General features: G+C 45.9%; 1 protein-coding gene across 1 annotated transcript in view; it reads left to right on the top strand.

The window, feature by feature from the left end:
• CACNA1B (calcium voltage-gated channel subunit alpha1 B) overlaps window positions 1-23,934 on the top strand; it is a 443,201-nt gene that overhangs the window by 190,176 nt on the left and 229,091 nt on the right. Inside the window, exons 7-10 of the mRNA XM_073541186.1 lie at window positions 16,466-16,569; window positions 21,385-21,500; window positions 22,223-22,279; window positions 23,500-23,589. Coding sequence (XP_073397287.1) covers window positions 16,466-16,569; window positions 21,385-21,500; window positions 22,223-22,279; window positions 23,500-23,589 — 367 coding nt within the window. The remainder of the gene's footprint in view (window positions 1-16,465; window positions 16,570-21,384; window positions 21,501-22,222; window positions 22,280-23,499; window positions 23,590-23,934) is intronic.

Below are 23,934 nucleotides of genomic sequence, written 5' to 3'. Positions count from 1 at the left end.
GATTATTTGGGTCTGACTGTCTGCACTCTTGCTCCCAGCGCTCTCCTCTACATATCAGTGGCTGTCCCATTATCCTTAAGGGTCTGTGCACACGTTGCGGATTCTGCTGCGGATCTGCAGTGGATTTGACCCTGAGGATCCGCAGCAGTTTCTCCTGCGGTGAACAGTACCATTGTATTCTATGTAAAATCAAAAACGCTGTGCACATGCTGCGGAAAAATCATGTCAATTCTTTGTGCGAATTCCGCAGCGTGTTACACCTGCTCCATTATAGGAATCCGCAGGTGTAAAAACGCAGATGGAATCCGCACATAATCTGCAGAAAATCCGCAGTCAATCTGCACTAAATCCGCAGGTAAAATGCAGGTCATTTTACCTGCGGATTTAGGAAAATCCGCAGAGTAATCCGCAACGTGTGCACATACAGGCTCGGACTGGCCCATAGGGGAACAGGGGAATCCCCCCCCAGTGGGCCCCTGTGCAGACATGGACCCCCAACCCCACTGTGTGGGCAATACTTGGCATAATACACATGATTCACATCTCATCATTCAGTAACCAAACTACCCAGTTTATTATTATATAGAGATATAGGTAATTTTGTGAATGAAGGTAGTATAATATTTATATGCAGGTGAAAGTGGGCCCCCAAAGTCAATGACTGGTGGGCCCTTGGCACCCCAGTCCAACACTGTGCACATACCCTAATACTACAAAGCTTCAGTACCAAGCACAGCCATTAAAAAGCAGACAAACAGAGCAGAAAAGGCGGCAGAATCACCGAGTGTCGGAAATCCTTCAAATAGCTTATCAGAAGGGCTGCCAAGAGGCTTCCCACCACCATCTAGATATTGATGGCCTAGCCTAAAGGCCCTGTCACACACAGCGAGATCTCTGATTTTGTGATGCCACAGCGATCTCGCTGTGTGTGACACGTATCAGCGACCGGCCTCCCTGCCGGGTATCGCTGATCGCGCTCGAATGTCCTGGGCCGTTTTTTGATCGGTGGTCTCCCGCTGGCCAGCACGCATCGCTGCGTGTGGCAGCGAGAAAGCAACTAAACAGCGGGTATCTAAGAGCCGCGCAGTTCTTAGTTACCCGCTGTTTACCCTGGATACCAGCGTGCTCGCTCTGGACCTGATCACTGGTGGGTCTGTCTATGTGACAGCTCACCAGTGATCAGCTAACTATGTCCCAGCGACCCCATCCACATCAGATCGTTGGTGGGATCGCTGGGACATTGATGTGTGTAACGGGGCCTTAAGAATAGGCCATCAATATTTTGAATCTGGACACCCCCCTTAGGCTGGTTTCACACTTGCGTTTTTTTTTTGCGGTATTTTAGCGCTAAATAGCGCATGCGTTTTTTTTCCCTATACTTTGCATGGGATGCGCTTATGTGCGCATACACATGCGTTTGTACGCGTTTTACCGCGCATGCGTTTTTTTGCGGTATGCGCTCGGGCGCACAAAATGCAACCTGTTGCATTTTTTGGTGCGTCCGACTTGCCTCAAAAAAATGCATGTGCGCGCAATGCGTTTTTTTACAGCAAGACACCCATTATAGTCTATGGGTGCGCATATGTGCGCATTGGCATGCTTATGTATGCTTTTTTTGCACATGCGTTTTTTTTTGTTAACCATGGAATTTAGGGGTTTGGGTTAGAGTTAGGGTTAGTTAAGGAGGTTTAGGGTTAGGTTTAGGGTCAGGGTTAGGGTTAGTTAGGGTTTAGGGTTTGGGTTAGGGTTAAGTATGGTTTGGTTAAGGGTTAGGGTCAGGGTTAGGGTTAGGGTCAGGGTTAGGGTCAGGGTTAGGGTTAGGGTTAAGTATGGTTTGGTTAAGGGTTAGGGTCAGGGTTAGGGTTAGGTTTAGGGTCAGGGTTAGGGTTAGTTAGGGTTTAGGGTTTGGGTTAGGGTTAAGTATGGTTTGGTTAAGGGTTAGGGTCAGGGTTAGGGTTAGGGTCAGGGTTAGGGTTAGGGTCAGGGTTAGGGTTAGTAAAGTCATGGTTTGGGTTAGTGTGAGGGGCCACCTAATGTTGGAAAAAAACGCAAACGCGGTAAAAACGCACTAAAAACGCATACAATCGCATAAAAACGCTGCGTTTTTTTCATGCATGCTCATAAAAATGCTTGAAAAAAACGCAGCAGTTGTATGCTTTTGTATGCGTTTTTTCAATGCGTTTTTTTGCGGGAAAACGCGCTGCAAAAAAAAGCAAGTGTGAAACCAGCCTTAACCCAACGCATTTTGCAGAAGCACATTCCCAGTGTCAATTGCTGCAAACCAAGCTCCATCGAGGGTGATGTTCCTGTCCATACGTTCCCTTTTTTCGCAGGCAGGACCCATACCCCCAAATTGCTTTTGAACTGCAGAACTCCCAGCCCTTCATGGCTTTTATCTGTTTGTATCTCTCATCATTGATGCTCCTCAGAGAACAATAATGCCAATCTCCTGAATTATTGTATTGCTTTTGGTTCCAATTGAGTAGCCACAGAAAGGTTATGCAAATATATTTTAATTAGTAAAGCGCCGGATCGTTTACCAGAGCATTTACATTTACTTTTCATTTTTCCTCCGTGTTGAGTGAGGGAGATGAAAATGATATTTGAATTGTTAATAGTATCAGACTCTGAGGCAATGGTATCGTGGACACGAGCTAATCCCTCACTGACAATACATGAGAGATTCCTGTGTATGTAGTGCTGAGACACTGGAGAATTTATCGGAATGCCAAAAAAGAGGAAGTTGTTTTATAAAGCTGTCTTTTACAAATTTTATAAAGTGGTCTTTTAAAGACTTTTACCTCTACCAGGTTTGAAAGGGGCAAGGCTGGTAGTGTAGGGCCCCATCAGAAGAGGTCCCCTTGCTGTTGGCAGATGGGCTTACATGCATGGATCAAAATGCGCACTAAAAGCCTCAAACTTATAGGTTTAATCTGCATGCCAATAATGAAATGCAAAATTCAAATATTTAAAGGTGCTGTCTATAATCACTATGTGCAGTGTGCATGCCGTCAGGGTTCTCCAGTACTGGCAGTGTGACTGGAATTATGCAGTTTGCATACATGCGGTCACATGCTGACTAGACGTGCACTAGAGTTGAGCGACTTTGGTCGGATCGGGTTTCGTGAAACCCGTAATGAAACAAAATTTGAGTCGGTTGAAACTGGTCTGACTAGGGCAAAAAAAAGTCGGAGTTTCGTCCGAAATCCGACCCCAATGCAAGTCAATGGGGAATAAAAGTCGGCATTGAGCGGGTGACATTCATCCACTCCGACTTTTGTTGCCCTAGTCGGACCAGTTTCATCCGACTCAAATTTTGTTTCATTCGGGTTTCACGAAACCTGATCCGACCAAAGTCGCTCAACTCTAACGTGCACAGCTTCACTCAATACAAGTGAATTGAGCCAGGCTGGATATATCTATCCAGAATCTGGCCAGGAGTATGCAAATCACAAACTTGTGATCACATGATCGTCCGTTCCTGGAGACGGCACTGGAGTATCCTGACAGCATGCACTGTGCGCACTATAAGGATTCAGAGTCTGCAGTCACAAAGAGTGATTACAAACTTGAGACAACCCTTTTAATGCTTGCATGCTCATAGTATGGTTGCACCTCTCTGTATACTGCTGCATTACAGTTGCAGCCATCTGTATATTTATTGCATTTGCTAAAAGGTAATAATTGATTATGTTAGGTTCCTTTTACATTAAGATCTATGCTGGCAAATCTGAAGTTCTTAGCTGGGGCATTGAAGTCACCTGGCTGGAAGTAGCATGTGATTTGGGATTTATGACCTGCATTCGACAAACTTGTCACAATTGAATCCCATTTCCAGTCGTGTTATGCCACATGCAACCAGAATCCCCATTATGGCATGTTCACACCTGGCGCAACCGCAGCGCTTTTGCTGTGTGTTTTACACAGCATATGTGGTGCGCAAAATACATAGCATTGTACAGAACAAGCAAAATTACCGTAATTAGATTTCTGAAATCGCATACACACACTGCTTTGTCCCGTAATTCAACCATCAGTGCATTTTTTTCAGATCTGCAGCAGGTTACTTCAGCGTTTTTGCAACAATTTTCACAAATTCACATGAATGTAAAAAAATCCCTTCAGCCAGGAAAAATGATGCTTTTTTATTTGAACACTATTTTTCAGTGCAGAATAAAACACCGCAGTAATGCTGTGTGTGAATGGATCGCCCGCTAGGGCCGTGGGGTACTCAGTACCGGGCCGGTTCTTAAAGGGGAAGCGTCACAGCAGCAGTGACCTGATCCGTGACCCTGGGCGTCCAATTAAAGGGATATTTACAAGAGATAAATAAAGTTTGTAAAGTTTATAATAAAGTGTTCGTGACGCCACCTGTGGTATTCGGTCAGGGGACCGACGCTGCAATGCGGATCCTCTGGGATGGTGACAGGGCAGCAGAGACTGTATAGCTTTCCATAGGTAGAGCTGTATCCCAAGGCAGCTTGGATGTAGATGTTAAAGGTGATGTTGGTGGATATGGTGCAGGGCAGGTGACGCAGGAATAATTAGAGGACGCAGCTGGGTGCAGTTCCAAGGGTTTACTCTCTGTTTTGGCATGCACAGAAGCTCGCTTGGTGCTGTGTCCTCCAGGTGAGAGGTCCAGCAAAATCCCAGGTAAATCAGGATACACCTTTCCAGGACTACCTTAAGTATATGCCTCTCCTGGTTGTCTCACTGTGCTGTTGTGAATTCCCTTGCTCGAAGTTCTGAGCCGAAGCTCCCTCTGCTCCCTCTGACGGTTGCTGAGAGTAGTGGAGCTGGCAAGGTGGATGGAGGTTCTCCACCTGACGGCGATAATTGGGAGCCTGGGATTGCTGGCTGGGAGCATATAATTGAACTGGCTGTTCTTGGAGGTTGCTGGTGATTTCCTCCTTGTGCATTTGGAGTTCTTTTGTCCCCTGCCTGATCTGCATGGTTCAGTTAAGTGATTCTTTTGCTAATCCTTTGCATCTAATCTGGTTGTGCCTTTTTTTTTGCTCTCTGCTTTGCTGCTAGGGTTCAGCATGCTACCTGCTGGGGGCAGCGCTGGGCCCTGCTTCATATGTTACAGCTTTTTCAGTCCCCTGTTATGTTAGTATCTTTTTGCTTTGCTTCCAGTTTATACCAAAGTGCTGATCGAGCGGGGGTGAGGTCGTGTGACCTCAGGTTTTTTGTATACAAGAAGTGTTGGACTTTTTCAGGGTTTTGTGCGTGATTGCAGACAGTATCTTTTCTGTCCTGTCCTGTCCTGTCCTGTCTAGACAGCTTGGGCCCCACCATTTGCTCAGTCTGTTCTCTGCCTGTGTTTGTGTCTCATCTTGTCTCACCGACAATATATGTTTGGGGGCTGTCTATTCCTTTGGGGATCTGCTCCAGAGCAGTTTAGATTTCACCTTTCTGTCTTTAGGCTTAGTTAGTTCTCCGGCTGTGACGAAGCATCTAGGCCATCGTAGGAACGCTCCACGGCTACTGCTAGTTGTGTGGATAGGATCAGGGGTCTGCAATCCGCTTAGTTACCAACCTCTCTGGTCTTCTAGTGGCTTAGTCTGTTGCTGTCATCCTCCTCGGTGACCCATTCATAACAGTGCTGGCTTTCTGCCTCTCCTGCCCAACACCTCATAGTCAGTGTCCCAGGCCAGCAGCCATTGACCTTATCAGGTGACATCCTCTCTGCGTCCTGTTGCTACCTTATGGCTGCCTTTCCAGCAAAGATAACTGTGGCTTGTGGCTGGAACACCTAGAGGTGCCCCTGCCTCCACCTTGCTAGTTGAGTCTGGTGATTTCTCCACTAGGCTAGGGGGCCGGTACCCCCATGCAACCTGGTCTCTCCAAGTCTGAATCGGGCCCCACGAGTGGCTCTTGCACGTCCTGTGCCCCTAAGACCCCTTCTGCTCTACGGGAGCTTCTTTCTGTCTGTTTCACTAAGACTTCCAGGGAGCTGCTTGTCAGCACATCTGCTCCCTTTCCTTCCACACTCTCACTGAACTCTACTTCCCGTGCTCTAAGCTTCCCCTCCTCCTCTCTATGGTGCCCTGCTGCTATAGTGTGTGTAGGGTGCAGGTGTTTGAGTTCTGGGTGGTGCTCCCTCCTTACCTGAGAGTGGAGTACCACACCTCTGGATGAGGTGCAGTACCTCTGTGGCGACTGAACCCTCAGGGGCGCCACATGAACATACGATTATTGGTTGCAAAGTCACAACCATCCTTTTCAGACCTCGACTTCATTAGTGCAATGCGCAGGCGCCCACTACCGATGGCCTCTCAAGGGTAATACATAAATCCTTTTTATGCCAGATCTAACATGGGCATGTCTGTACATTCGATTCCTCTCTATGTACAGACAGGATTATGGTTTAATGGCCCCTAAGCCATTTCCTGTTAATGCGCATGCTCATGGCAGCCATCCCTCCAGAGTAAAAACAAAGAGGACACAGGGTTGGAGCCATCTAAAAATATCTTTAACAAAGGTAAAAATGACTAAACCAGACATATATATATATTTTTTTTTTTTTTTTTTCTGTAGACACGTCCAGAAATGGCTGCTTACAAAGCAGCCATGACATTTCTAACAACAGCGTCACGGACTCTTATACGTAATATGGGGATGCATTTATCCCGCTGAGTAATGGACGTGTCTGCTGCACACTGTAGCACAATCATTTATCAGCAGTCTTGGGTATTGGAGACATTTCCCAGTGCACCAACGTTTGCTGTGGCGCTCCATGATTAATGGCGCTAAAACGAGGATTCCATGATAAACCATAATGATATTACTAACTATATAGAAATATATAACCCCCCGTTTTGTGCGCAAGGCCATCAAAATTGTCAAAGCTAAATATGTGGAAATGCGCAGTCACCAGAAATCTGTGGTACTCACAGGTGCGCAGGATGCAGTAACGAATCGCGAGCCGGTTTGGTGCTATTAATAATAACGTTTATCGGACTGGAGGTGACTTTCCTCAGTCACGGCCTGATCAACCAAAGGGGTAACAAGAGTTGCCCTCGCAGGGGCAAACACCAACGGGGTAGAACACGACTACGTCCGGCAATAGCCGGTCACTATAGGGCCGCGGTATGGCCGACTACAGGTCCTTAATTATATAGTCAACTTAGCAGTCCAGATGTCCCTCGCCGTTCGGGATGGTGGTCTTTCGGCGTAGCAGTTGCTGGGCCCAGTTGCTGAATCGCTGGCGGAGTCTTCGAGCGCAACGGCGCTCTGATGACACTGGAGCACCACAGGCCCCGGCGGAGTCCTTGGACGGATGGGCCGCAGCCCCCGGACTGGGGCAAGCGGCAGCGATGTGGGGTGGCGAAGGGCAGGCCACCTGCGCAGCTAACAGCTGCGACTGGGAATCCGCGGCAAGCAGAGGCTCGGCCCCTGCCGTGGACCGAAGCGGGACAGAGGTGGCCGCCGACGGTGCTGTACTTGCCGCGGCCACTGGTGAGAGCAGGGCGGCTGCGGGCGGTGGGGAACAGGCCGCAGGGCGGCCGCGGGCTGGACTGGGGCCGCAGGTTGGAGCGGGGCAGCAAGTCCCGGATGATCGTCTTGGCGCCGTCCCTCTGGAGTCCTCAGTGAGCGTCTTCCCTGGCACTGGCAAGTCGCTCTAGCTCTCAGTCCCTCCCACGGTCTCCTGCTGCCTCTGTCCCGGTCTGCTGACTCATCGTCCCGGGGACTCCCCGCCCCTTTTATACTGGTCCCTCCCCCAGCCCATCTGTCTCTCACAATGGTCTGTCCCCGAATTCTGTCCCCCGGGAATCGTTTCCCCCGGAACCTAGATGACGGCTCCCTTGATTCCGGCCCGGACACTCGACGGGGGCCGTTCCTCCCACAAATCCACCTCGTGGCGGCTGATAGTCCTAGCGTCGTCTGTCTCGTCAATGAAATACAATGGATGGGGCAGTCTGAAAAGGGATATTAAAATAAAATTGATACTGTTTTGAGGGTAAAGGGCTGTCACCAAATATTGATGGGATTTGCACTTCTGTTTTGTTCATTTATTTTGCATTTTTTCTATTCTGACTTAAACTTTTGTACATTACCGTATATCAGTCTGATGAACGCCAAAAAGGGCTGTGTTGGAGATGGTATTAGTCCTATGTGATCGGCTGCACAGGTTGTACCAGTGATATGTCCACCCCTGCCAGAGGTGTAGCTAGGGTTTTGGTTCAGGCGGGATAAAACGTCCCTAACAGGTAACCTTGATTATAACTGTGTGATGCACCCTAATAGTGGAGGAGAACCTCAGCAGATGACCGCACTGTTACTGAAAATAATCTCTATAAAGACCAATATTGATATTACCGCCATATGGTCAGTAGTAAATAATACCAGTCCTAAGGAACATATAAGATTACAGCAGAGTTACAGATAATGACTTACCGCTGATGTTTTTTCTGATGGAATCGTTCACTTTTCACGTCTTTTCCATCTGGCCCAGACCAACATGACAAATTCTTCCAGTCAGGACTCGGCTGCAGAGAATACAACAAAGACACATTTCACTTCTCACATTTTCAGCACTGTCTGAAACGGGACTCTTCCCAACCTGCACAAACTGCTCATCCTGTTGATACCCCAATGCTGAGCCGCTGCTGCCGTATGTGTCCCTATTACTGCACCTTCTGTGTGGTTCTCTGTGCACTCAATTCTAAAACAACCCTGTAGAATATAGTAATGCCGGGTGCAGGTGCCCTAGAAAATAGTGTCTACATTTTGTCCCCTAAAATGTAATATTGCCCTGTTTGCCTCTTTGACAGTCACAGTAACCTGAGTTCTCCTAAAACAATAAGTGCCCACTTTACATTTAATAATGTCCTGTGTCTCCCCCCCCTGTACAGCTCCCCTATACAAAGTATGATGCTCTCTTATACACATTATAATGCCCCCTCACTGTATATAAAATGACCCCTTAATATCCACCAAACCAGCACTGTATCATGGCCCTGTCACTATAATCTACACACTGTATGATGGCTCCCTAGATAGACTTCATAAAGCATAGTACACCAGATAGTCCTTAATATAGTATAATGCACTTCCCATAATCACAGTCTATAGTATAATGCACTCCCCAAAGGCAGCCTCTATATTATAATGAACCCCCATAGGCAGCTTCTTTATTATAATGCTGCCCCATTAAAAAAATAATAAGTACTCACCTCTTTTCCTCCTGGTTCCTGCGCTGCTCCGAGCTCACGCTCATCTCCGTTCTGCGGGCGCCGGGTAGTGATGTCATCGTGCCCGCTGTCAGTGTCGGCGTCGGTGACGTCAGACGCTGAGATGGGGATGATGGGAGAGGGAGCATAACGCTCCTTCTCTCATCAGTGCGTTCAGCTGTATCGGCTAGATGCTGATACAGTTGACTCTGCGATGATGGGCGGGTGCCCACTGCTGGCACCAGGCCCCCCACCGCCTGCTCAGGGGCCCCATAGCGGCCGGATGACAGAACATGGAGAGTGATTCTCCCTGCTCTGCCGCAGAATGTAACTGTAACTGCGCAATGTGCTCGCCGATACAGTTACAGTAGCGTACCTCTGAACGCGGGGACCTGGGCGACCCCCCCCTCTGCTCCACTGATAACTACGCTACTGGCCCCCGCTCCAGGTGTATGATGGCCCTCAGTGTCACAGCCAGCCTCTTTGGCTTATCAAGCATGGGCTCCAGATTTAGGACATTTGTTTGGGTTTTTTTAAACTGGGATACCGTATTTTTCGGACTATAAGACGCATCGGACCATAAGACGCATCTAGGTTTTAGAGGAGAAAATTAGGGAGAAAAAAATCGAAGCAAAAAATGTGATCAATTCTGTACTTAATATCCCCTATCCTGGTATTTATGGTCCCCTCATCCCCATCCTGATACACATAGCCCCTCATCCCTATCCTGGTATACATGAACCCCTCATCCCTATCTTTGTATGCATGGATCCCTTATCCCTATCTTGGTATGCATGGATCCCTCATCCCTATCCTGGTATGCATGGCCCTCTGATCCCTATCCTGGTGTGTAGCTGCATTCCTATCCCTATCCTGGTATGCAGGCCCCCATCTAATCCTAGTATGCATGACCCCATCCCCATCCTAGTATGCAGGACCCCCATCTCATCCTAGTATGCATGGCCTCCATCCTTATGCTGGTATGCAGGGCCCCCATCTCATCCTAGTATTCATGGCCCCATCCCTATTCTGGTATGACTGACCCCAATCCCAGTCCTGGTATGCATGGCCCCAGCCTTATGATTGGCCCCCACCCACCCCCATCCTGGTATGCACGGCCCCATCAGAAAACATTAAAAAAAATTACACTTACCCTCTCAGTGCTCCCTCGCAGCATCTTGTTCTGATGCCAGCAGCTGCTTTATGCTTGTAAGCAGCGCATGGTAGGAACGTCATGCGCTGCTCACAAGCAGAGAACACCTGCCGGAATACTAACTGCTCTTTGTGAGCACAGTCCCAGTGTGCAGAACAGTGAGAATTTGAGCAGCTGCACTTCGGCTTGCAAGCAGTGCATGATGTCCCTGCCATGCGCTGCTTACGAGCATAAATCAGCTGCTGGCAACGGAGCAGGACGCTGCAAGGGAGAGCCAGGAATGTAAGTGTAATGGTTTGTTTTTTTAAATGTTTTCTGATTGGGCCATGCATACTAGGATGAGAGTGGGTGGGGGCCTATCATAAGGATGGGGCCATGCATACCAGGATAGGGGTGGGTGGGGGCCAATCATAAGGATGGGCCCATGCTAATCATAACAAGATGCTATTAAAGAGAAATGAATATTCAGTGCCCTCCACGCCCATGGGCGTGGAATGCAGTGAATATCCATTTCTCTTTAGCAGTGGGCCCAGGAGTTAGCCGAAGCAGCTGGCTCCTGCCTCCTGTGACACGCTGCTCCTCCAATGCTGCTCCCCACCACAGCCAGAGCCAGTACATCCAGACTATAAGACGCACCCCCCCCCATTTTCCTTTACATTTTTAGAGGAAAAAAGTGCATCTTATAGTCCGAAAAATACGGTAATTGAAAATTACTTGGGGCCGGTTGTCCTCTGTAGAGCAGCGGAAACGATTTGGTGTAGACTACACAGAGCAGGGCAGGGTGAATGGGTTAATTATTAATGCTTTTGGTTGGCGAGGCGGATGTTAAATCACATTAGCAGGGAGTGGAGATGGGAGGCAGAAGGAGTCTTCTGGGAGAACGACCTGACTCACATTTACGGCACTGGCTTTTTTTTTGCTTTGAATTTTAGGCATGATATTTCTTACAGTATTGGGTGATGAAAAAAAACAATGTGTAGGGGGGAGAGGGTGCTGCCACCTTCTCAGAGTCCAGTTTCCATCTTTGCTTCCTTTTCAGGATCCTTAGGACAATTCATCACACTCTTATTTATTAGGTCTATGGAGAGAGGATCAGCACAAAGGTTTTCACTACTCATGAAAAAAGGGATGTAGCTAACATGGGCTGGGTCCCTCTCTTCTGCCTTAGCAATATGTACGTCCTTGGACATCTATCCAAAAAACATGCCTCCATAGGTCAGCTAACAGTCAATTATTACAGGATCGTAAGCAAGGGTGAACATACGATTGGTTCAACCTAGGTCTATCAGTCCATTGTTACAGGATCCTAAGCAAGTGTGGACAGATCATTGGTGCAATCTAGGTAGCCTTAAAAAGAGCGAAAGAGGTAAGGGGGCCACTACCACCTCTAAAGCAGGTGAAATTTTGAATTATGATGAGCTATTGGGCTGTAAAGGACCCACATACTGTTCTTGTGTAATGCAGGTGATCAGTACGCAACAGTGGAGACAAGTGGGATCAAAAATCTACTTCTACTTTATTCACTTAATGGGGTTAAATGCGGGAAAGATCATTATCACAGATAAATCAAAGAAGAAGAATATTCACAGTATGATTTACAGGCAATTATATGCATAGAGATATATTGGTTAGTAAATTACAAGAGATATGTCTTCGAGATCAGTTCGGGGTCTACAGTCCAACCTTGGTCTAACCGGGAAGAGGGCAAACATTGTATTTGGTGGGAACAGTCTCTATGGCACCCTTGTGGATTTCCGGGCCTTGGCAAAGTCTTATAACACTTTCTGGACCTCTTCAGGGTCAACCAGACACCGTCTCATCTGCAGCTTTCCCCCTGTCCACTCCCGGTACTGTGGGTCTGTGCTGGAAGCAACCATCAGTTCACTCACCCGCGCTGCAGTTGGTTCCTCTCCCCTTCATGCTCTGCATGCTCTCAGCAGCGCTTCCAGCTGGGCCTCTGGCCATGTTCTAAGGGCACGTGTGCTCCCGCCCTCTTAAAGGGCCAGCGCGTGCACTTGCTATTTCCTCCCCAGCCAATGGTTTTGAGGCTTTATGTATATATTGCTTCCTCTCCACTGGGAAGATGCCTGAGAAACCTTCCTGTTTGTCTGTGTTGTATAAGGTCGCATACAAGTACAAATCCTGCCTGTTGTACTCCAAGTACCAATCCTGCCTTCTGTACTATAAGTACGAATTCTGCCTGCGGTACTCTAAGTGCAAATCCTGCTTGCTGCACTCTGAAGCAAATACCGCTTGCTGCACTCTGAAGCAAATTCTGCCTGCTGCACTCTGAAGCAAATCATGATAGCTGCACTATGTCACAAACTCTTCTCTGATACCATCTCTGTCTGCTGAACTCCAATACAAGCTCTGCCAGCTGCTTCATCCTGTCTGCTCTTCGGTTCCAGCTGCTGCGTGACCGTTGGTCTGCCCTGCAGTTGTTCCAGGCGTTCATTGGGAGCCAAGTCTAACCTCACCATCAGAGGCTCTAGTAAATAGTCAGGTGATCGCTTAATCACGCCCCTCCAGGCTCTCTATGGTCCCTGGCACAGTGGTTCCACAAACCACGTTCGTGACACTCGTGTCCTCTGATCACCAGCCTAGGTGAGAGTCTCTGGTCGCGTATTTTTCAGGTATCTTTGGTACTTGATCGCATTTCCTCGATCTGGTAAAGTGTGGGGGGAAGCTGGTCCTCAACTCTTGACTGACATTATCTGGGTTCTTGGTCTTGACCAGCATTGCTTTGTTCTTCGGTACTTCACCAATGTAGTCTGTATCCCAAGCTTCGACTGAAGTCGTTCGGATCTCGCTTGCTGGCTCACGACGCCCCGCCTGTCTCGCTCTCCAAGCACGTCTCAATACGTCGGCCGCAGCGTCCCTCGGGCCTGCTGTGGCTCTGATGTTAGCCTTCCACTGGAGCGGGGCACAGATCTTCCTCACAACTCAGGCCTTCTCCGGCATCTGACCGATCTCGGACTCTTCTGTGATGATGGTGGCTGTAAGCCCACCTCGCAGGCATACTACCTGCCCTGGTGCAGGCTCTGGCGCCAACTCCATCTTCTAAGCCTGGCCAGGCCTTTTATCTCTAGTCACTGTGACACAGGTGTTACCTGACCTGGTGTCATCCTTTAGTTTCAATACATTTTTATTTAGAATCTTATTAAACCAAGTCCAAGTTATGAACTCCCATGCAAGGGATAAACTTCAAATAATATAAGGGAAGACAGGACATAGACAGGGTAGGGAAAGGCACATAGGATTTAATTATACGATATCCAATAATCTATAATGGTATCATCAATAACCAATCCAGGGCGTTTTAAGCAGTTATGCATCCCACTATTGTAGGATCATATATGATTCCTGTCCCAGGTCCTAACCAGTTCTCAATTGGATACGGAGAGAGCCTTAGTGCCTGATCCAGTCGAGTATCTGAGTGAAGCTCCATCCAGGGATGCCAAACCCTGAAGAAAGAATCCCACGTGTCGGTTCTAGTTGCTTCTATTCTTTCATATAACATAATGTCGGTCATCTTCTCTTTCACCATAGATATTGACAGTGAGGGCGACTTCCACTTTGCCGCAATGTGGATTTTAGTGGCCATAGATAAGTAGTTTACTAGCTTCTGAAAACTTTTTGGAAGCCGGGAAGGCCTGGTTCCCAGTAAAAGAGTAGAAGGTTCCAGAACAACCGGTCCACCATACATCTGTACTATCAGACGCATCACCTTCTCCCAAAGCCCAGAAACCACTGTACAAGACCGCCAAATATGTTTCATGTCAACCAGATAATCCACAGCCCCTAAAACAGTCTCCTGAGGAATTAGGAAAAATGCTATGAATTCTTTCCGGTACATAATTGACTCTGTGCAATAGTTTTAAGGAAGTCTCCACAAGAGAAGTCTGGTGACTACCTTTCGATAGGGTGTCACAGCTACGATGCCATTCATCAATTGACTGTTCAAACCCCAGATCCTCCTCCCATTGTAACATATACTTCTGGTGTCGTCCTTTAAAACTGTTCCTCTGTGGACCATGTACTTCCTTCTTGGTTCCTGCTTGCACATTTCTTTCTTTCTTTACTTTCACTTTCAGTTTGGTCCAGCTGATGGGGGTGTTCACTTACACTTGCTCAGTCTCCCTTGTCCATCCCTCTACACTTGTATAGGGGCCCTTTGGGGTATGGGTCCAATAGTGATGCTAATGGCATGTGGACAGAGGTTTTTTAGGATTTTTTTTTTTTTTTAGCAAAAACTAAGAAAAAACTCTCCAAATCTTAATTAAAAACTCAAACTCCACTAAAACTTTTGATCCAAAAATTCAGTGAAAAGACTCCCTTGAGGGATTATCCGATGATGTCTAGAGCCGATAATGTTACAGCCTGCATACCTGCACAATTGGCAGGTTTTTAGAGTGAATTAGTAGTCTAGGGAAAAAAAGCATGTGCACAATACCCACTGATCGGCAAGTTGAGGGTCGTCACATCATCGGCACCGCTCTCTTCCGATGTCGACGTGAGCGAGTCTACATATCTATGGATAACCTCTCTAAAGAAGTTGTAAAGGGTAATAAAATTATGTCACTTTTTTCCAAGAATAGCACTACACAGTTCCACAAGTAGTGTTTGGCATTGATGCTCCGCTCCATTAAAGTGAATAGGGCCTAGCTTCAGTACTACAAACAACCCATGGACAGGTGTGGTGCTGTTTTTGGAAGGAACCAGCCTTGTTTTTTCTAATCCCAGACAACCCCATTTAAGTTGTCAATTATCAATATTATAACTCCTCATGAAAATATTAATACATTTTCAAGATACATGAGGGCAATACATGACTTTTTGGCAATTTTGCCCAAATTATATAAGACTGAACTAAAGATGTTCTTCCATATTCCGGCATATATTTTTCAGTTCATGTCTGCTTTCTGTAAGTTAAGCTGCTCTGCCCGGGTTTAATCAGCACCCACTCCTTATTGCACGATTATCCCTCCTGGGACTGAGGCACTGGTTTCCAGTCCAGGGGTTTGTCAGTCATTTCCTGTTATCTGCAGGAAATGTCTGGAGGCATCGATTAAATATGAATCAGTTATGGAAGCAAAAAGAAATTTGCTTCAGTATGTACAATTACAAAGAAAGGAGTCACTGCTGCATGTGTACAGATACAGGCAGCGATAAAGGCTAAGGCTGTGTGCACTGCACACGCTGCGGAATGCTCTGCAGATTTGTCCGCTCGGATTTAGTAAAATTCACAGGTAAATCTGCAGGTCAGAAGACCTGCTGTTTATCTGCGCATTACCCTGCGGTTTATCATCTCTACAATGGAGCAGCGGAATCCGCAGAAAGAATTGACATGTCATTTCTTTTTGCGTTTTCCATAGGTTATAATACTACTGTACACCGCAGCAGAAACTGCTGCGGATCCGCAGGACCAAAACCGCTGCGGATCCTCAGCAGAATCCGCAGCGTGTGCACACAGCCTAAGGGGCAGGTTCTGCTTCTCCAACCTTACTCTTCCTTCTCACAAATGTTCGTACTTTAAAACTTACCATGTGCTAGTTTGTTCTTAGCATTGTATCTATATACTCTTAGATATGGCGAGAGTCTAAAAAACCTGACTGCAGGTTTTCCAAAGTTTTGCTATGAATTTGGAAAACAAAACCGCAATTTTTAAACGCTAGTGATTTGGTGTTACCAGGTGGCGCTGCACTGTATTACCACAATACCACCTAGTCATGATATTTTCAGTGAGTAGGACACCACTATCTTATTCTACAGACTGAAAGATATATTTTTCACTGTAAATAATCTCAACACTTTTTTGTTACATTGCATACATTATTCCTGCAATGGTAGTTTTATACCATCCTGAAAGTCCTATGAGGCTTCCTGTACCAATGTAATTGCCATCAAGCAGTGCATGTTACCATCTGAGGAGATGGTGGTCAAGAGGATCAGACCTTATCAGAACATATCATCACACACAAAGGTCACATCATCTATGAAGTGAGTTCACGGAAACAAATACCGTAGTGTTCAACTCCATTGTTTGTTTCCAATGGGCATGTCTTCTGTTAGACTCTCTAGAGGTCCAATGATGATTGAAACCCTTATTAAATACCAATTATTTTTGTATTTACAGACCAACGATGCTGTTGGAGCAATGTGGAACTGGCTTTATTTCATCCCTCTCATCATCGTTGGGTCCTTCTTCATGTTGAACCTGGTCCTGGGTGTCCTCTCAGGGTGAGTTTTTAACATGATTGTGTTAATACTGGTTTTGGGAGCAGTCATTGTCTTTGTAATCTTCATGCACTCTAGGCCATGGTCACAAATGATTTGGAGCCAGCAGTTGGCATATTTGCTGGGAAAAGCTCTTGTTTTATGTACCAAAATGTATCCATGGGACTTTTTTTTACCCAACAGAAGACTGCTACTTTGGTCTCTGTTGGTCCATATACATCCGGAAACTTTTTTTTTTTGCATCATTAGAAGTATACAGTAAAGAAATGTATACCAGTCAGGATAAGTTTTTTTTTATGATAGAAACCTTTTTTAGGCATGTTTTTGGTGTATATCTAAACAATGAGTTCTGTTGCACTCATCTCTTTGAAGAGGGGCAGACAGAGATAGAAGGGGTCCCAGTGCAAGAACAGTATCTGGGCCCTTTACAGTCCAATAGTTAATCATCAGGCACCTTCTCTGGAGGTAAAAGTGGCCCCCTGTGTTTGCTAAGGTTACACCAATGTCATATCTGCCCCTTATTGAAGGTATATAATGTTTGATCTCTGGGAATTCAACAACTGGGACCCCCATCATTCCCAAAATCAATGGTCCCAATGTCCCCTGTATGTATGGAGTGATAGTTAGCATATGTAACTATCACGTCATTCAGCGTCTAAAACAGTGGTGGTCGCACATGTCCACTACTGGGACTCTTGGCCGCTCTTTGCAGGATTGGTGGGGATCTCAGCTGCCTCACCACCCAGCAATCATACATTTATCATCTATTTTTTGGTTGGAGCATCCATAAGAATTGGCCTGATAGCTGAATTACAGGAATATAAATGAAATGGTGCACTAAAACTTTTATCTCTCAACCACCAAACTCAGCTATTCTTTTATTAATACCATATTGTCAGCTCTATCAAGCTATATCCATAAATCTCAGCAACATTGTGCTGGGTGTTAATTATTCATGGCAAAATACAGATCTAAGCAAAAAAAGTGGTTATATAGCATAATCAAGAGCAGGGGTGAACATACCATTTGTGCTACCTGGTGCCCAAGGTGTAAGGGGGTCACTACCATCTCCAACCAGGTAGAATTATGCATAATCATGAGATAGTAGACTGCAGACGGCCTATTGTCCTTGCACAGGGGCCTCTTCTGTCTGTGTCCGAGAGATATGAGCACCTACCTGTAGGGTCTTGCAGACAGGTTTCTTTTCTGACTTACATACACCTCTTTCCAAGGAATCCTCTGCGATTGCACCCATTGTGTTAGGGTACCGTTACACCTAGCGATGCACCAGCGATCCCGACTAGCGATATGACGCAATCAGGATCGCTGGTGCATCGCTGGGTGGTCGCTAGTGAGCTGCCAAACAGGCAGATCTCACTAGCGACATCGCTGGGGACGGGGGTCGCTACTTACCTGCCAGACGCGGCGATCCTGCGTCCTCCCGCCCGGCTCCACGCGTCGCTCGTCGGCGCCACAGGAAGCGCCGCAGGAAGTGGCCGACGAGGAATGGTCCAGGAGCTTTTCGCGCGATCAGCGATAACCAGCGGGGGAGCCGGTCGGAGGTAAGTATCACATGCAGCGATATCGCTAGCAATATCGCTGCAACGTCACAAAATCGGTGACTTTACAGCGATATTGCTAGCGATATCGCAGTGTGTAAGGGGGGCTTTAGATGCCCCCCACCAGTGAGACTTGTTTTCCCGCAAGTCTAGGAATGACCTATCAGTGAGCTCTACAGGGGGTAAACAGAAAAGCACAGGATTTCTCCAGCTGCCTGAGCTCCCCGACTAAATTATTCATCAAAGAAAGCAGAACATGACATACGTCCAAGGGTTGTTATCCTTTTATCTCTATCTCACTCCACGGTTACCTTCCCTATTTTTATCCTCGCTTTCATTTCTCTCCATTCCTGGGAATCATTCTCTTTTGACTGCGTGGTATATTAAAGCAAATATGTCTTCTTATTGACCTTTATGTAAAATATCTTAGGTGAATCACTGTCTCTTAGAACAAATACTTTGTTCTACACCATACAATGTATATAATGCATCAACTATTAACCCTCATATCTCTTACAGAAGACTCGTAGAAAGGTGGGTTCTTGTTTAACTCTCTCCTCCATAAGCAAAGCCAGACCCCAATGCAACAGACACCTAAGACCACCACACACCAGTTATAGTAATGCTATCCTCCATTAAAAAATCCCTTCACCAACCTTATTCTCACCGGTTTGTGTCTGTACGTTCCAAAAAAGTCTTAACACCTACTGAGAATGAAGTCAAGTATATAGATGTAATTCACAACTACTAAAATTTGGGGTAAGACCGTATGACCTACCAAAGGCAACGCATGGAAATTCCTGGACCATAGCAGCCTGGATAAGGGTTTGAGCAAACTACCAAATGGGGCTTACATAGGAGCAAATGGAAAAATATAGCAGGAATAAGAATAGGATACTTTTCTGCATCGAAGCATGAAAATATAATTCTGAGGGTCTCCTGATATGATACCATCCTAGTCCTCATGCTCAGTACAATGGCTGAAGACAACTCATTCACCAATGTATTCACAGGGTCACTTAGGTCCGTCATATTGTCCATTCAGTCCAACGTGGACCAAAAAAGGAGAAGAGTGTAGCAGAACTTGACTAAATGTCTCCTGGGATAAGGCTATCAAAATCCTCATCATCAGTTCAAAGGCCAAAGACTACTCATTGACCACTGTGTTGATAGGATCGTTATAGTCCATCATGTTGTCCCCCTTTTTGTGGTTCATGTTGGAACAAATGGACAGTTGTTGTAGAAGTAAACTCATAGGTTTCCACATCGGAGTAGGATCTAAGGGGTAAGTTTTCTCTTTATGGAGAGTGACATGCCAGGTCTGGCATGCCAATATGAGGAGACTTAAACACTTGGCATGCTCCTCTGGGAAATTAAATATGCAAATTGTCTACTTCCAATAGATGGCTGTCACGCACAGTGTGGGATGACTAAGTGCAACACGAGGGGATGAGGGGAAGGAAGCCCAAACGCTAGGGAGAGTGGAGACACCTAGGCAGATCTAATAGCACCCGACCTACCCTACCATCCCTACATTGGTTCCACACCAATCGCCAAGCAGGAAACCTAAGCCCTGTATATCCCTAAAGCTAGACCCTGAATTAGGAAGGGGGGGATGAGCACTGGTCAGTCCCCACTGAACACTAAAGACAAGAAGGGAGACAAACAAGGGGGAAGAAACTTAGTGTGAGCAGACTCCAGAGAGGTAACACCAAACGTCTTCCAAGAACACCAGAGAGGAGGTAAGCCAACTGCTATTGCTCCAAGCCTTCACAAGAGAAAATGTGAATGTGGCCGGCGGCTCTCTGAAGCAGACTGAGAGTCTATAAACACCCAGGTCCAGGTGTATCAATTAGAACCGGAGGGAGGTTGCCACTGGGTCCAAAAGTCAGGAGGATTAGGAATGACAAACACAGAGACCTTCTGTAGCCAGATGCAGAGTGACTGTCTGTTGCATCTGACACACACGTGACAGTGGCACATCGAAGTAGGAAACTTTAATTCTGAGGGTTTCTTGGGATGATATCAGCAAAATACTCATCCTCAGGACAATGGCTGATGAAGACTCATTAACCAATATATTGACAAGATCATTGTTGTTTATCATTTTGTTCCCCTTTTCTGGGTCTATATCTTCAGTGCAATGGTAGATAAAGACTCAATCACTAATGTTTTGGCAGGATTACTCACTTAGGTCCATTATGTTGTCCCTCTGGTTCATGTAGTAATGAATTGACAAGTATAGTAGGAATGACTAGTGGGTATCCACATCAGAGTACGAAACTTTACTTTTGAGGGTTTCTTGGGATAATATCACCAAAATACTCATGTTCAGTACAATGGCTGATGACGAATTATTCACCAATATATTGACAGGATCACTGCAGTCCATCATGTTGTCTACCTTTTCGGGGACTATCTGTTCAGTACAACGGTAGATAAGGTCTCATTCTCTAATGTGTTGATAGGATTATTCACTTAGGTCCATCACGTTGTCCCTCTGACCCATGTAGTAACGAATGGACAAGTGAAGTAGGATTGAACTTATAGGTTTCCACATCGGAGTAGGAATCTTTGATTCTGGAGTTCTCCTAGCATGATACCATCAGAATCCTCATAGTCAGAATGAATGTGGGGTGTCAGAGTGATCATTGTGGTGCATAATGATGTCACACTAATCCACCAGACACAGTTCGACATTGTTTCTCTGATTTTTGAACAAGCTCAAATGGTGAGAACCATGATGGCTAATAGGGTTGGATAAATGCCATTAGGTTGCTTTACCAGAGAGTTGCATCATGCACCAATATTTAGATCCAGTGATTGGGATTTGAGTAGTTTTATATGACAATTATTTTTAGTGCAAAAAGCTTGATACTTATTAATATTGTAACCAGACTTAGACGTGTGAAGCTAATCTTTTCCTATTTTATTATAGTTGCCCTTCATAGACAGAAATACATAAAACTCATTATTTTGTTAGTCCTCTGGGATTATTTTACTGTTTTGGTGCCATCATGATGATAAAAATCCCACAGAGACCCCAGTTATCAGCTATAGGATGATACCTTCCCCCAGGGCGCTTTGTCTGCATCTTACATTTCACCAGACCATTGTCAATTAAACACTTTCTATGAAATTTCTCACATTAGAAGGACTAAAAATAGTTGGCACAGCTTGTTGGTGCCTCGGATGAGATCCTCACACCATTCGTCAGCTTTACTTTACAAGGATATTGGAATTTTTTACCGTCTTGCAGGGAATTTGCTAAGGAACGTGAGAGGGTGGAGAATCGTCGGGCGTTTCTCAAGTTGAGACGGCAGCAGCAAATTGAGCGTGAGCTGAACGGCTATCTGGAGTGGATATTCAAAGCAGGTGAGGTACACTTCTGTAAGCACAATAGGATCATCGGTGTGGACCACAGCATATGCTGGAAACAAAGTGCTCCTGCTGTATAAAGGTGCCCAATTTTCACCAGCAGGCCCTGCTTTAGAAGGGCTCCCATCAGCTTGTGTCTGACACGGAAAAGTGTTTTTTGTTGGTACATGAATAGATCAGTGAATAACGGCCTTGCTGTCTGATAATTTATTTAGCCAAGTCAGCCCCCTATTCTGTTTTTATAATATCTGTGAAAGAGGAGGGGGCTGGCCAAGCTATTGATATGGACAGCCAGCCCCATTATCTGTCTACACATCATCTGTGACAGAGGATGGCACAGGCTAAGCTATTAATATGAGCAGCCAGCCCTCTTTTCTGTCTATACATCATCTGTGACAGAGGAGGGGGCTGGCTTAACTATTAATCTGAACACTCAGCCAGCCCCCTTCACACACATCACTGATTATCTCCTACCCTAGTGCACAATTATGATCCAATGAAATCAAAGGCAGCCTGAAATCCACCTCCTGTCTCATCAAAGGCTAAAGACTTTTGCTCTGTCCCCCATGCTTTAAACTTCAGGTTTGGTAAACTATCTCAATGATCTTTGTTGTATTGATATTATTGATGTTGCAGAATAGCTTTGATTGAAAAAAATGGTTCTGTGAATTGTTTATTGGGACTAAAAGGTTTTATTCTGTCGTACATTTGCTCCACAGAGGAAGTCATGCTCGCAGAAGAAGACAAAAATGCCGAAGAAAAGTCTCCTTTAGATGGTGAGTAAATCTTATACATTCTTTGAAGAAAACCTATATCGTATGCACACAGTATAGTAGACATTTTTAGAACCAGGTAAGACATCGCACTTAGGCCGGGGTCACACTTGCGTGTGCAATGCTAGAAACTTGCGCGAGTCTCTCGTATCAATACCTGGCACTGCCGCCGGCACTCGGGACCGGAGTGTGCGGCTGCATGTCTTTCTATGCAGCTGAAGGCTCCGGTCTGAACCGCCAGCGGCAGTGCCAGGTATTAATGTGCAAGTTTCTCGCATTGCACATGCAAGGGTGACCCCAGCTTTAAATGGGTGGGCCAGTGAAAAATGGTATCACCTATACACATAGTAAGTGTATCACTTGGGGTCACCAGAAAGCATAACAATTAGGATCCCATCCTCTCTCTTGAATAGAGCGGTGATCACCCAAACATACTAACGCTTCATTCAATGTCTATGGGTCTGATCAATAATGGTCCCCATGGTGAGACCCACAGCTGAAAGATAATTGGCCAATGTAACTGATAACCATTGCCCATATCAATAACCGGGAATGCACGTTAGCATATTAAAGGGGTAGTCTCATGTTCTTCCTTCAGGAGTGCACTGTTCCCCTGCCTTCCGACTTCCTGCGGTGGCGGGGCGCTCATGATCATTGACAGTTTGAACCGGTGGCCCAAATTATACTCTCTTCCATGCTGCTACAAAAGGCAGTTTTTCCATTGCAACATCGCAAGAACAATGGCTAGCTTGAGAGCTTACAAAGGTGGGGCTCCTTGACTTGTAAACTGTCCACCACTGAGACTGCAAAGGTGGCTGGTATCCAAGGCAACCTAGTATACAACGGAATTAAAAATCCCTCAGTTTTTGAAAATAGAATTTTTAATAAGAATTAATTGCAAAGTTACTTGTTTTTTCTACAAACCCCCTTTTAAATTATTGCTCAGTATCACATGCTATGACTACCTTTGTATCCTGTGAGTATCTAGCGGCAGCCAGAGCTGTCAGTCAGCCTGTACTAGTCAACACGTTCTCATCATATGAGGTGTTTTAATTTCACAAGTCACTTTTAATTTTCTACCTAGAGACAGAAAATGCTCAGTGCGAGTTCTGCTCGTTACTTCATCAGCTAAAAGGGCTGCCGAGCGCACGCTTCCACCAGAAAGATTGTTTTCTAACATAGTGCAATCCAATAAATAATATATCTGCTCGTCTACCTTCCAGTACTGAAAAGAGCGACCATTAAGAAGAGTAAAAACGACCTCATACATGCCGAAGAGGGCGAGGATCACTTCACGGATATCTGCTCTGTTGGTGAGTCAGACATTGGTTAAATGTTCATCCAAGATTCCTTTTTATGGAGGTTCTCTAAGGCCAAATTCAGAAGTCCGTGCGTGGGCAGCGATGCATGGACCGGCCGCTGTTCTCCTGTCTCGAATTCAACAGCTTCATATATACCTATGAAATTGTCAGGTTCGGCTAAGGGGACCCGCAACTAGTCCGTCCATCACTGTACAACCTTGGACCATGAAATACCAATTTCTGAATTTGGCCTCAAAAAATGAGCTCTGGTCAAGTTCAGATGCCATCTTATTCTACATTTAAGCAGAAAAGTAAAAAAGTCTTAAACGTGTTGAAGATTTTAGAAAGAAGGTCTGC

The sequence above is a fragment of the Dendrobates tinctorius genome, unplaced genomic scaffold, assembly GCF_039654945.1.
Source record: "Dendrobates tinctorius isolate UK_male_01 unplaced genomic scaffold, ASM3965494v1 ptg000120l, whole genome shotgun sequence".
Classification (NCBI taxonomy): Eukaryota; Metazoa; Chordata; class Amphibia; order Anura; family Dendrobatidae; genus Dendrobates; species Dendrobates tinctorius.
Note: the sequence above shows the minus strand (reverse complement) of the source record. Positions and strands in the feature narration are given on the sequence as shown.